The 14,727-nt window shown below is 35.8% G+C and overlaps 2 protein-coding genes across 2 annotated transcripts; both read right to left on the bottom strand.

Moving 5' to 3' along the window:
* Positions 1–167: 167 nt before the first annotated feature.
* On the bottom strand, positions 168–6,623 carry LOC131992236 (protein AMBP-like). The gene is made up of 7 exons (XM_059357730.1): positions 6,407–6,623; positions 5,652–5,797; positions 5,489–5,565; positions 2,453–2,572; positions 2,244–2,345; positions 1,744–1,796; positions 168–595 (listed from the first exon to the last, which is right to left on the bottom strand). Exons 2-6 carry the CDS (start codon positions 5,795–5,797, stop codon positions 1,750–1,752), a joined length of 492 nt encoding a protein of 163 aa, XP_059213713.1. The 5' UTR covers positions 6,407–6,623; the 3' UTR covers positions 168–595; positions 1,744–1,749.
* A 1,463-nt stretch (positions 6,624–8,086) lies between these two features.
* LOC131992234 (protein AMBP-like) lies at positions 8,087–13,558 on the bottom strand. The gene is made up of 7 exons (XM_059357728.1): positions 13,361–13,558; positions 12,594–12,739; positions 12,431–12,507; positions 10,344–10,463; positions 10,135–10,236; positions 9,635–9,687; positions 8,087–8,483 (listed from the first exon to the last, which is right to left on the bottom strand). The coding sequence occupies exons 1-6, from the start codon at positions 13,478–13,480 to the stop codon at positions 9,641–9,643; spliced, it is 612 nt and encodes a 203-aa protein (XP_059213711.1). The 5' UTR covers positions 13,481–13,558; the 3' UTR covers positions 8,087–8,483; positions 9,635–9,640.
* Positions 13,559–14,727: the final 1,169 nt, after the last annotated feature.

The following is a 14,727-nucleotide window of genomic DNA, read 5'->3' on the forward strand; positions in this document are numbered from 1 at the left end:
TTAGTGTTACTTAAATACTAATAGCAGCATGTTTGTTCAGGAGTTTAATGATGTTTCGGGACTGGGACCAATTCAAGTCTTGGTATTTATCCCTAAGGATACGCAATGATGAACCATCAATTCTGAAAAACTATTGTTTGTCAATGGGAAAAGAGTTAAATCAGGTGTTCAGTTGTGCATATCTTTTATTACATTAATTATTAACAATCATGTTTGAAATAGCAAAACAAAACAAGCCAAACAGTAATACAACCTGGCAGTATAAGATATAGGCCACAGTATGGGTTTCAGTACTCTGACAGATCGGAAGCCCTCAGACAAATACAAAGTGGCTACATTATAAATGCATTTTGACATACCAAGCATTGAAATGTGAAAATTCAATACTGTATTGATATAGTAACATATGGAAATTACACATTATGTGCTGAATCCACAGGAAGTCAGTACTAAAAAATTGTGTGGTTTAATCCAGTAAGGAATTTCTTTCTTTTTTTTACACTTTTAACACATTAACACACATCATCAGTGTGACGACCTGATGGCCAAGTTTGTGATCATCCTCTTCTTCAGTTGTTATACATCATCTGTCACCCTGTAATGGTAAAGAAATGTTCATTAGTATCTTAAAATGAAAAGAAATACAATACGTGACATGTTTGTTACATTTGATATTTATATGCACATAGTTGCATTCTTTTTTTTTCCGGCTCAGGGTGAAAATGCCTGTTAAAGTGTATGTCTCTCCCCTTATTTGTCATCATCTTTTTATTGTATACTGTGCAATAAAAGCAACAAAAATCTGAAAAAACAAACAAACCATTGAATATAGAGGGACAACTTTTGTCATTAACTACCAAATAAAAGTAATTAACTGTATGATGAGTGGAATTAAACACAGATCAGTATTTATGGGACAATTTGCCACCTTTCATGTGGAAGTCAAATTTGTATTGATGGTGAATGTAATCGATTGAAGTCCAGTCAAGTCTAAGTTTATTTATAGAGCACATTTAAAAACAACCTCAGTTGACCAAAGTACTGTGCAGTTATTAAATACAATAGAAATCACAAAAATATAGTAATAAATAAAAACAATGAAATCAATAAAATACAAAAAACAACAACAATAAAACAATAAAATAGTAATAGAAACTCAATCTAAAAACAGAGTTAGAGTGAAAAAGGAAATAAAAGAAAAAAAGTAAAAAAGCCAAGGAATATTTGCCTAGCTGGGACTGAACGCCAAGGAGAATAAATAGGTTTTTAATAATGTTTTAAAGTGCTCAGCAGACCTGGAGAGGTAGGCTGTTCCACAGAGAACGCTCTGTCCCCACGAGTACAGAGTCTGGACCGCGGTACGGCCAGGAGCAGCTGGTTAGACGGCCTAAGTGCTCTGGAAGTACTGTGAGGTTTTAAAAGCTCTGATAAATAAGACAGCGCCAGACCATTTAAGCACTTAAAAACAATGAATAAAACCTTAAACAGGATCCTAAAACTTAAAGGTAGCCAGAGCAAAGATGCAAGGATGGGGGGAATGTGAAGAAATAAATTGCTTTATTGGCCGAGTAAATTTCTCTTTCAGTAAAAGTAACCATTAAACAATGAGATGGCCTCCTCTTGTGTAGGAACCACATTTGGCACAATGTTGCTTTCCTGAATGAAAGACATGCAAAGTACCCACAACAGGTGATTTACTCAAACAAATACAGATCTGTATGTCAGTGTGTAAATGTCACGTACCTGAGGCTAAGTAGTGATGGGTTTTGTCACCTGCTCACCTGAAACACAATCATCTGGGGAGACAGTAAGATGGAGAGGTAGATTTTTGTCTGTCACATTTGTCACTTTGTGTCAAAATAAAATTCATGTTTTAACCCCCTATCAGGTGAAGAACCATATTTGGTAACTTCAGCGGACTCTCAGTGGGGTTGTAGGACCACATAGATTTCTCCAAGCCAATCAGCAAATATCAGGCTATGTCACAGACAGTGACACCATGACATCGATCAGTATGATAATAATAGAATAAAAATAACTTTATTGACCTTGACTTCAACAGAAAAATCATACATTTTGAAAAAAATCTAAAAAGTAAAAAAAAGGCTTATTATCCTCCAATAACACTCCAAGGTTGAAATTTGCATGTATTTCAATGAGTGCCCTATAAAGGGTTAAACTTCAGGGAGGCTTTTAAGGAGGATTGGGTTTCATCAGTAGTCCTTTATGAATGTGTGTTTTACCTTTATTCTTTTGTATGATGATAGCATCATCACTCATCCCATGATGTTTGACCAGCGTTTTGAAGTCATCCAGCACAGCGGGCCTCACATCCATAGTCCTACCTGAAGAAGACAGAATCACCACTGATCCATATACTCAATGAAAAACTACACATTTCTACAAAAACATTCCCAACAAATTAACATTTATGGATTCAACTGTCACTCACTATAAAGCTTGACTATGGTGGTGAGATTTCCTGATGGTTTCTCTGTGCTCAGCTGAAGCATCATTGCGTACTCATCATAGTTGGAATCAACCAAGAAGGAATCAACATCTGCGCTTAACCCTGCAGACAGGAAAGTGTTCACAAGACATTGCATGACAGATTTATTATAGCATTACCAAAATCTTGTGTGTTCTGATTTTTTTTTTCCATAGTCAGTCTAGGTAGGCAAGCCCTCAGTTTGGAGATGCAGGGAGGAGGACAGGCAAGAAGCTAAGCAATGTACCAGTGGTGGAAAGTATTTTGAGGTACTTTTACTTTACTTGAGTATTTCCATTTTATGTAACTTTATGCTTCTACTTCACTACATTTTGAGGCAACGTTGTACTTTTTACTCCACTAAATTTAGCTGACAGCTTTAGTTACTTTTCAGGTCAAGATTAATATAAAAAACATGATACATTTAAAGTGACTAGACATTTTTTTTTAATTAAACCTCATAACAGTATATTAAGTAGTTTAATTAAATGAGCCATACCTTGAAAAAATGCAAACACTGTTTACATAAATGCATCAATAATAATAATCCAATAATATATTTGGAACATAGAAAAAAAATCTGAGTGGGTCCACTCTGCATAATGAGCACTTTTGCATTTGGTACCCAAAGTACATTTTGACGCTAATACTTTTGTACTTTTACTTCAGTAAGTTTTAAATGCAGGACTTTTACTTGTAGTGGAGAAAATTCATAAGGCATCAGAATACTTCTTCCACCACTACAATGCACTGCTGTGGATTGAAGTAGTAGCAAAATGTGTTTTTAGCTACCGAAGAAAATTAAATATCAATTCATGTGTGCACTACTTTTCGAATATTTTCGCCTCCGTTCTGTGCTCTTGTCAAAGCCACCAGACTCCATTGACAAAACAGAAATTTTAACTTGCAGAACACAGGAGTTGCTGGTCTACCGCTGCCTCAATTGTTAAGTTTGTTTGTGTTATTGCATGCTTTTGGTGTTTAATATTATTAGTTTTGACTCAACAAAGTTTCACAAAAACACATTTAAATGATTGAGGCAGTTGCAAACCAGAAACACCCTTGTTCTGATAAAATTACTGTTTTTGTCAAAGTCTAGTGGCTTTGTAAACAGTTCAGTTCCCTGTTTGTAAACTAAACGGGGCTGTCTGAAGGCAAGTCGAGGAGGTGAAAATGATCTGAATATAGCATAGACTTAAAGTGATATATACTTTTTTTTTTTTAGGTGGCTAAAATGTTCTGCTGTCGCTGCCGTTCTTGGTGGCACAAGTGCATGCAGGTACTCCTGCCTGCTTCTCCAAACTGGGGGCATGCTGACCACAGTCTATAGTTGGTAATAAAGACATTGACCATGGATAAGTACCTAATACAACCCCACTTCAATAATGCTGAACTATCTCTTTAATATGGTGTAAAAAGTATGGACAGAATGTACAACAGGGCGCCACAGGAATTAGTTCTTAAACCCAGAAGTAAATTAGCATTTTAGCACCCTGAGGTCTAACCTCTAAAACTCAATGAGGATTTTGAATGGGTTTTTTAATAAAGATGCCTGAAATAAGGTCTGTACTTAACACAAGCTGAAGTTATGTTTGCATTTTGTTGTACAACATAAAATACGCTAGTAAACACCCCCACTTGTGAATTTTGGAGTTTTTACATGTCCTTAAAAAAGGCTGTTGCTACCAAGCTGCTAATTGAGACTACAGTGGTTGTCGGAGACATAAACGTCATCACACCAGACACAGACAGCAACTCTGTCACTAGTCCGCCCTACGGCCTCTAGTCAGGTTTTTCAGTGGTCTTGCAAACTCTTGTAGATTGTAAATTAAGTTAATAAATAATTTATTAGGCTACGGATTCACTAGCTTTTCAAAACAGCTGGTTAGCTTGGTTAGCTAACAGTAGTGAGCAGGCGGCAATCTCCGTGCCTGAGCATGGAGGCCACCAGGAAGTGCATAAAGCCTGCAATTCACCGAAAATTCCAATAGGGGGTGCTAAGTTTGGCTGCAAAAGAAATCTGCCCATTCATTTCAGTGCTAAATTTGAAAACTTCTCACTTGATTTATTACCTCAGAAAAAATTTTCAGGGACAACATTATGGTCTCAATCGCTAGTAAAAAATCTTCTTCAAGATAATTTGATGTCAATAGTTCTAATAATGGCCCCATTTAGAAGAAAATAGAAGATAAAGAATCGTATGATTTGGGGCGTTTCTAGCTTTGATTGACAGGTCACTGACAAGGCGAGCCGTCACCAGGAGAGAAGCAGAGCGTATCCACGGCAACGTGTCAATAAAGTTATATATAACGTTATATAGATAGAAAAGAGGACGTTTAGCGGTTTGGTCTCATAACTTTGACCCTTTCACACTATATTTTCACTTAATGACAGTTTATTTGAAAGTTTTGTTCAGTAAAATGTCTTGTTTAGCGTTTGGTTGGACTAACAGACACTCCAAGGAGTTGCTGCTCAGTTTTCTGAGGTAAGAAAGATACATTTTGTTTTTGTTTTTTTGCTAGCCAAAACTAACATCCCAGTTAATGCTCCAGTTAATGCTAACATGAATTAGCAGCGGCTTCTCTCTGTCGGGTTGCCGGTGTAGAGAGGCTGTAGTCAGTGTCGTCGGATCCCTCGCGCTCCGCCACAGTCCAATTATGGTCTGCTCCGCGTATCGGAAACATGATGGCGACGCAGTCCACAAACCAATGGGTGACGTCACGGTGACTACGTCCATTATTTATATACAGTCTATGGTAGTGACATAGAAGTCATGTAACCGTAGTGTAGTTCTCTTTAGCATAACGTTAGCTTTTTACTTTTGTCGGCTGTATTAACGCTTCAAACATCATAAAACTGGTGTTCATTTGTGAAGATTATCCTGCTAAATAAAGCGTGTAAGCATCAGAAATTTGTTTACCACAGAGCTTATTTTAATTTTTTAATTTTATTTTAATTTTAATTTTTTATTATTAGAGGAAGTGAGCTGGAGAAACATACTTGTCACATGGTGGAAAAATCGTCCTGGAGTGTTGGTCAAACCAATGACTTTGGACATCTGTGTACATGTGCCATTCCTACATGCAGACACACACATGTAAACACAGCACGGGTTCACTGAATGGAACATTCTTTAAACTACAGGAATGCATATAACCCTTACCTGAGTCTAGAGGCCGTCTTTGTGAAGTTGTTCTCAGAGGCAACATGTTGCAGCTCCATTGCAACAATGACAGGGTTTTCCCTCTTTCGCTCCATGTAGTGAGGACAGGTAGAAACCACTGCTAGCTCATACCACTTCCCCATCATCTGTAAGGGACGACCAGAGATTTACAGCACAGGTTGTTGTTGTTTTTAACTGTATTAAAAAACAACAACTACTAGCATTGTAACAAAATGTAATAATAATAATAATAATTAATAATAATAATTACTTTAATTATTATTATAACTAAGACCAGTAATGGAAAACATACAAACTGCATACATTTGAATATGATTTTGAAATATAATTTGTTCAAATGGTAGTTCGAATTACACTTAAAAAAAACAAACGAATGAAGGACTCACACTGCAATTTACTATAGACATCACACCCTAAAATACAATCAGAAAACTCCTAAGTGGTCTGTAGCCCAAACTGTTGTAGTATTTTCAGGATTTCATGCCAGTCAGGACTTTTCTTCTATTCAAGATATTTAGGTCAATAATAGTTTCCACTGCCTGCACGTTGGAACATTTAATTCTTGAAATATTAAATAAAAGGTATTATTTTTAATAACAGACAGAAAAGAGTTGAAAAAAGGGAAGATGTAAGTGCTGTGCTTTCTACCTCTTTATACTGACTCTATAAATTGGAAACAACAGAGTATTATGCATAAAAGAGGAAAAAATAACATAAAAGTCTGCAGTACTCACTCGGGACAGATTAAAGTTCTCCTGCGTGCGGTAGAGAGGAGTTGGGAGTACATTGTCCCCCTGAAGGGTCCAGGACCACCCCAGGACCAGCACGGAAACCAGAGTCACTGCTTTGTCTATCCTTTAGCCTGTGTGTCCACTCGTCTCTGAGATGTCTAAGACACTGAATCCCAGGAAAGGGCTACCTCCTCACTGTTTCTGACACCCCCTTTCAACTCTTCAAATGGGGCATTGACCTGTGTTTTGTGTGCAGTGCTCACTCCCATAGCCAAGTTAAAAACAATCAAGTGAAACAAACAAACAAGCTGCTTCTCTGTCTCTCACTTTGTACGTTTACTTGCCTGGGCAGCTGACCACTTAAACATTGGACTTCAGAGTTTTGGCAACATCAACAAATCAATACATGTTGTGATCCAAGAGACTAACTCTCTAATGACTAACATGATTACCCTGTGTTATATACTTTGAGTATATTTTGCTGCTAATATTTTTTGTAGTTTTACTTAAAAGTGAAAATTCTGTGAACAGCGTATTTCTACATTAGTATTGCTACTTTTACTGCAGTAGAATATCTGAGTTTGTCCACTGATTGGTTGACAGACTCAACCCAAGACATCATGGACATAGAGGAAGTCTAACAACAACACTGAACGAAAAATGGAAAAACTAATTTTAAAAAAGTCTCAAAAAAGACACCGCAACTGTTTTATTTCATAATTACCTTTTCCTTAATTAAAATCTCTATCTTTTACCTTTTTATGTATTAATTCTACATACTTTTTTTTCTTATTATCCTATTTTATCAACTTATTTTCACTTTTTTAAAAATGTATTTATCATCATCATCATTATCAATTTTATATATATATATATATATATATATATATATAAATATATATATATATAAAATTGTTTTTCCCTTTTTTCTTCATTTATTTATTTATCTATGCTCCCCTCATGTTTTGTGTCATGTCAGGATATGTTTAAATGTTTAAAAATGTTTATGTTTGTAAAATGACTAAAATGCTAAAATAAAAGTTTTTTTTTTTAAAAAGAAACCGCAGGTCAAGGCTGTAGTGAATGTAAATCTTCTGAACAGGATACAATCTCACCAAAGCTCTCATTGAAATGGCACAACGTCTACCTTCTGGCCCCTAAAAATCCCAGTTAAGTCTCTTGCATGCAGCATTCCATTGACATTTACTATGATTAACATTGTGTTGTATATGACATTTATAACTGCTATAGTGTCCAGTATGTCAGATTTTTCTCATTAGTCCATCTCAATGCTTAGTGGTGAGACAGACTTGTGGAGGAAAAGCTGGAAGAGCTCAGCTTTAGTGATGCAGTAGACACTTCATTTCAAGATAACATCACGTAAGACTTATTTTTCACTTGCCTGATTAGACGACTGCATGAGGCATTCCATTTCCCTGAGCAAAGAGTTTACTTAATGTTGAGAGTAATTAAAGGATGGTAAGGAATTTGAAATTTCCCACTATGTCAGAATGAATTAGTGTTACTTAAATACTAATAGCAGCATGTTTGTTCAGGAGTTTAATGATGTTTCGGGACTGGGACCAATTCAAGTCTTGGTATTTATCCCTAAGGATACGCAATGATGAACCATCAATTCTGAAAAACTATTGTTTGTCAATGGGAAAAGAGTTAAATCAGGTGTTCAGGTGTGCATATCTTTTATTACATTAATTATTAACAATCATGTTTGAAATAGCAAAACAAAACAAGCCAAACAGTAATACAACCTGGCAGTATAAGATATAGGCCACAGTATGGGTTTCAGTACTCTCACAGATCGGAAGCCCTCAGACAAATACAAAGTGGCTACATTATAAATGCATTTTGACATACCAAGCATTGAAATGTGAAAATTCAATACTGTAGTGATATAGTAATGTGGAAATTATACATTATGTGCTGAATCCACAGGAAGTCAGTACTACACAAATTGTGTGGTTTAATCTTTTAACACATTAACACACATTATGAGTTTGACAACCTGATGGCCAAGTTTGTGATCATCCTCTTCTTCAGTTGTTATACATCATCTGTCACCCTGTAATGGTAAAGAAATGTTCATTAGTATCTTAAAATGAAAAGAAATACAATATGTGACATGTTTGTTACATTTGATATTTATATGCACATAGTTGCATTCTTTTTTTTTTTCCGGCTCAGGGTGAAAATGCCTGTTAAAGTGTATATCTCTCCCCTTATTTGTCATCATCTTTTTATTGTATACTGTGCAATAAAAGCAACAAAAATCTGAAAAAACAAACAAACCATTGAATATAGAGGGACAACTTTTGTCATTAACTACCAAATAAAAGAAATTAACTGTATGATGAGTGGAATTAAACACAGATCAGTATTTATGGGACAATTTGCCACCTTTCATGTGGAAGTCAAATTTGTATTGATGGTGAATGTAATCAATTGAAGTCCAGTCAAGTCTAAGTTTATTTATAGAGCACATTTAAAAACAACCTCAGTTGACCAAAGTACTGTACAGTTATTAAAATACAATAGAAATCACAAAAATATAGTAATAAATAAAAACAATGAAATCAATAAAATACAAAAAACAACAACAATAAAACAATAAAATAGTAATAGAAACTCAATCTAAAAACAGAGTTAGAGTGAAAAAGGAAATAAAAGAAAAAAAGTAAAAAAGCCAAGGAATATTTGCCTAGCTGGGACTGAACGCCAAGGAGAATAAATAGGTTTTTAATAATGTTTTAAAGTGCTCAGCAGACCTGGAGAGGTAGGCTGTTCCACAGAGAAGGCTCTGTCCCCACGAGTACAGAGTCTGGACCGCGGTACGGCCAGGAGCAGCTGGTTAGACGGCCTAAGTGCTCTGGAAGTACTGTGAGGTTTTAAAAGCTCTGATAAATAAGACGGCGCCAGACCATTTAAGCACTTAAAAACAATGAATAAAACCTTAAACAGGATCCTAAAATGTACAGGTAGCCAGAGCAAAGATGCAAGGATGGGGGGAATGTGAAGAAATAAATTGCTTTATTGACCGAGTAAATTTCTCTTTCATTAAAAGTAACCATTAAACAATGAGATGGCCTCCTCTTGTGTAGGAATCACAGTTGGCACAATGTTGCTTTCCTGAATGAAAGACATGCAAAGTACCCACAACAGGTGATTTACTCAAACAAATACAGATCTGTATGTCAGTGTGTAAATGTCACGTACCTGAGGCTAAGTAGTGATGGGTTTTGTCACCTGCTCACCTGAAACACAATCATCTGGGGAGACAGTAAGATGGAGAGGTAGATTTTTGTCTGTCACATTTGTCACTTTGTGTCAAAATAAAATTCATGTTTTAACCCCCTATCAGGTGAAGAACCATATTTGGTAACTTCAGCGGACTCTCAGTGGGGTTGTAGGACCACATAGATTTCTCCAAGCCAATCAGCAAATATCAGGCTATGTCACAGACAGTGACACCATGACATCGATCAGTATGATAATAATAGAATAAAAATAACTTTATTGACCTTGACTTCAACAGAAAAATCATACATTTTGAAAAAAATCTAAAAAGTAAAAAAAAGGCTTATTATCCTCCAATAACACTCCAAGGTTGAAATTTGCATGTATTTCAATGAGTGCCCTATAAAGGGTTAAACTTCAGGGAGGCTTTTAAGGAGGATTGGGTTTCATCAGTAGTCCTTTATGAACGTGTGTTTTACCTTTATTCTTTTGTATGATGATAGCATCATCACTCATCCCATGATGTTTGACCAGCGTTTTGAAGTCATCCAGCACAGCGGGCCTCACATCCATAGTCCTACCTGAAGAAGACAGAATCACCACTGATCCATATACTCAATGAAAAACTACACATTTCTACAAAAAAATTCCCAACAAATTTACATTTATGGTTTCAACTGTCACTCACTATAAAGCGTAACTACGGTGGTGAGATTTCCTGATGGTTTCTCTGTGCTCAGCTGAAGCATCATTGCGTACTCATCATAGTTGGAATCAACCAAGAAGGAATCAACATCTGCGCTTAACCCTGCAGACAGGAAAGTGTTCACAAGACATTGCATGACAGATTTATTATAGCATTACCAAAATCTTGTGTGTTCTGATTTTTTTTTCCATAGTCAGTCTAGGTAGGCATGCCCTCAGTTTGGAGATGCAGGGAGGAGGACAGGCAAGAAGCTAAGCAATGTACCAGTGGTGGAAAGTATTTTGAGGTACTTTTACTTTACTTGAGTATTTCCATTTTATGTAACTTTATGCTTCTACTTCACTACATTTTGAGGCAACGTTGTACTTTTTACTCCACTAAATTTAGCTGACAGCTTTAGTTACTTTTCAGGTCAAGATTAACATAAAAAACATGATACATTTAAAGTGACTAGACATTTTTTTTAATTAAACCTCATAACAGTATATTAAGTAGTTTAATTAAATGAGCCATACCTTGAAAAAATGCAAACACTGTTTACATAAATGCATCAATAATAATAATCCAATAATATATTTGGAACATATAAAAAAATCTGAGTGGGTCCACTCTGCATAATGAGCACTTTTGCATTTGGTACCCAAAGTACATTTTGACGCTAATACTTTTGTACTTTTACTTCAGTAAGTTTTAAATGCAGGACTTTTACTTGTAGTGGAGAAAATTCATAAGGCATCAGAATACTTCTTCCACCACTACAATGCACTGCTGTGGATTGAAGTAGTAGCAAAATGTGTTTTTAGCTACCGAAGAAAATTAAATATCAATTCATGTGTGCACTACTTTTCGAATATTTTCGCCTCCGTTCTGTGCTCTTGTCAAAGCCACCAGACTCCATTGACAAAACAGAAATTTTAACTTGCAGAACACAGGAGTTGCTGGTCTACCGCTGCCTCAATTGTTAAGTTTGTTTGTGTTATTGCATGCTTTTGGTGTTTAATATTATTAGTTTTGACTCAACAAAGTTTCACAAAAACACATTTAAATGATTGAGGCAGTTGCAAACCAGAAACACCCTTGTTCTGATAAAATTACTGTTTTTGTCAAAGTCTAGTGGCTTTGTAAACAGTTCAGTTCCCTGTTTGTAAACTAAACGGGCAAGTCTGAAGGCAAGTCGAGGAGGTGAAAATGATCTGAATATAGCATAGACTTAAAGTGATATATACTTCTTTTTTTTTAGGTGGCTAAAATGTTCTGCTGTCGCTGCCGTTCTTGGCGGCACAAGTGCATGCAGGTACTCCTGCCTGCTTCTCCAAACTGGGGGCATGCTGACCACAGTCTATAGTTGGTAATAAAGACATTGACCATGGATAAGTACCTAATACAACCCCACTTCAATAATGCTGAACTATCTCTTTAATATGGTGTAAAAAGTATGGACAGAATGTACAACAGGGCGCCACAGGAATTAGTTCTTAAACCCAGAAGTAAATGAGCATTTTAGCACCCTGAGGTCTAACCTCTCAAACTCAATGAGGATTTTGAATGGGTTTTTTAATAAAGATGCCTGAAATAAGGTCTGTACTTAACACAAGCTGAAGTTATGTTTGCATTTTGTTGTACAACATAAAATACGCTAGTAAACACCCCCACTTGTGAATTTTGGAGTTTTTACATGTCCTTGAAAAAGGCTGTTGCTAACAAGCTGCTAATTGAGACTACAGTGGTTGTCGGAGACATAAACGTCATCACACCAGACACAGACAGCAACTCTGTCACTAGTCCGCCCTACAGCCTCTAGTCAGGTTTTTCAGTGGTCTTGCAAACTCTTGTAGATTGTAAATTAAGTTAATAAATATTTTATTAGGCTACGGATTCACTAGCTTTTTGTTACTTTCGTCGGCTGTATTAACGCTTCAAACATCATAAAACTGGTGTTCATTTGTGAAGATTATCCTGCTAAATAAAGCCTGTAAGCATCAGAAATTTGTTTACCACAGAGCTTATTTTATTTTTTTAATATTATTTTAATTTTTTATTATTAGAGGAAGTGAGCAGGAGAAACATACTTGTCTCATGGTGGAAAAATCGTCCTGGAGTGTTGGTCAAACCAATGACTTTGGACATCTGTGTACATGTGCCATTCCTACATGCAAACACACACATGTAAACACAGCACGGGTTCACTGAATGGAACATTCTTTAAACTACAGGAATGCATATAACCCTTACCTGAGTATAGAGTCCGTCTTCGTGAAGTTGTTCTCAGAGGCAACATGTTGCAGCTCTGTTGCAGCAATGACAGGGTTTTCCCTCTTTCGCTCCATGTAGTGAGGACTGGTAGAAACCACTGCTAGCTCATACCACTTCCCCATCATCTGTAAGGGACGACCAGAGATTTACAGCACAGGTTGTTGTTGTTTTTAACTGTATTAAAAAACAACAACTACTAGTATTGCAACAAAATGTAATAATAATAATAATAATAATAATAATTAATAATAATAATTACTTTTTATTATTATTATAACTAAGACCAGTAATGGAAAACATACAAACTGCATACATTTGAATATGATGTTGAAATATAAGTTGTTCAAATGGTAGTTCGAATTACACTTAAAAAAAAAAACCGAATGAAGGACTCACACTGCAATTTACTATAGACATCACACCCTAAAATAGAATCAGAAAACTCCTAAGTGGTCTGTAGCCCAAACTGTTGTAATATTTTCAACATTTCATGCACAAAGTCAGGACTTTTCTTCTATTCAAGATATTTAGGTCAATAATAGTTTCCACTGCCTGCACGTTGGAACATTTAATTCCTGAAATATTAAATAAAAGGTATTATTTTTAATAACAGACAGAAAAGAGTTGAAAAAGGGAAGATGTAAGTGCTGTGCTTTCTACCTCTTTATACTGACTCTATAAATTGGAAACAACAGAGTATTATACATAAAAGAGGAAAAAATAACATAAAAGTCTGCAGTACTCACTCGGGACAGATTAAAGTTCTCCTGCGTGGGGTAGAGAGGAGTTGGGAGTACATTGTCCCCCTGAAGGGTCCAGGACCACCCCAGGACCAGCACGGAAACCAGAGTCACTGCTTTGTGCATCCTTTAGCCTGTGTGTCCACTCGTCTCTGAGATGTCTAAGACAAAGGGCTACCTCCTCACTGTTTCTTACACCCCCTTTCAACTCTTCAAATGGGGCATTGACCTGTGTTTTGTGTGCAGTGCTCACTCCCATAGCCAAGTTAAAAACAAACAAGTGAAACAAAGAAACAAGCTGTTCTCTGTCTCACACTTTGTACGTTTACTTGCCTGGGCAGCTGACCACTTAAACATTAGACTTCAGAGTTTTGGCAACATCAACAAATCAATACATGTTGTGATCCAAGAGACTAACTCTCTAATGACTAACATGATTACCCTGTGTTATATACTTTGAGTATATTTTGCTGCTAATATTTTTTGTAGTTTTACTTAAAAGTGAAAATTCTGTGAACAGCGTATTTCTACATTAGTATTGCTACTTTTACTGCAGTAGAATATCTGAGTTTGTCCACTGATTGGTTGACAGACTCAACCCAAGACATCATGGACATAGAGGAAGTCTAACAACACTGACCGAAAAATGGAAAAATGAATTCAAAGTCTCAAAAAAGACACAGCAACTATTTTATTTCATAATTACCTTTTCCTTAATTAAAATCTCTATCTTGTACCTTTTTATGTATTAATCCTACATACTTTTTTCTTATTATCCTATTTTATCATCATCATCATTAGGAAAATCATTATATGGGTGGTTGACGTGAACTCAAATTCAAAGTGAAAAAAATAATAATTCAAAAATATATGTCAAATGATATATAATTATATTCCCTTATATGTGAATAATTCAAAACTGAATGTGTCCATTTCTAATTCTTTACATATTATTCACTTTTTGGTGTGGTAGTCCTAAAATGTGTCCACCGGTGCAACACAATAAAGAATGTCATTATTTAATTCAGAGAATGTTGGACAGATAAGATTGATAAGCCAAAGGCATATTAGTCCCAATTATATTTCCACATCAAACATACCCCCAAAAAATTCAGAATTATGTTTTTTATATACTATAAGATGTACACATAGAGACTTCACCCAAATGCCTGGGTTACGTTCATTATAATTGGTATAAAACCCAAGGAATCTTCATTTCATCCTTATAGCTGCATAGTGATGATAACATTATTGTACTATCCCACACTTTTTACATACATTTTTCATTAAAATACCTTTTCCACTCACAATTCAATTTGTTGCACCACAGGACATTCCGTTGCACCATTGGACAACAGAGTACTATTATGCCC

This window comes from Centropristis striata, chromosome 19 (genome assembly GCF_030273125.1).
Source record: "Centropristis striata isolate RG_2023a ecotype Rhode Island chromosome 19, C.striata_1.0, whole genome shotgun sequence".
Classification (NCBI taxonomy): domain Eukaryota; kingdom Metazoa; phylum Chordata; class Actinopteri; order Perciformes; family Serranidae; genus Centropristis; species Centropristis striata.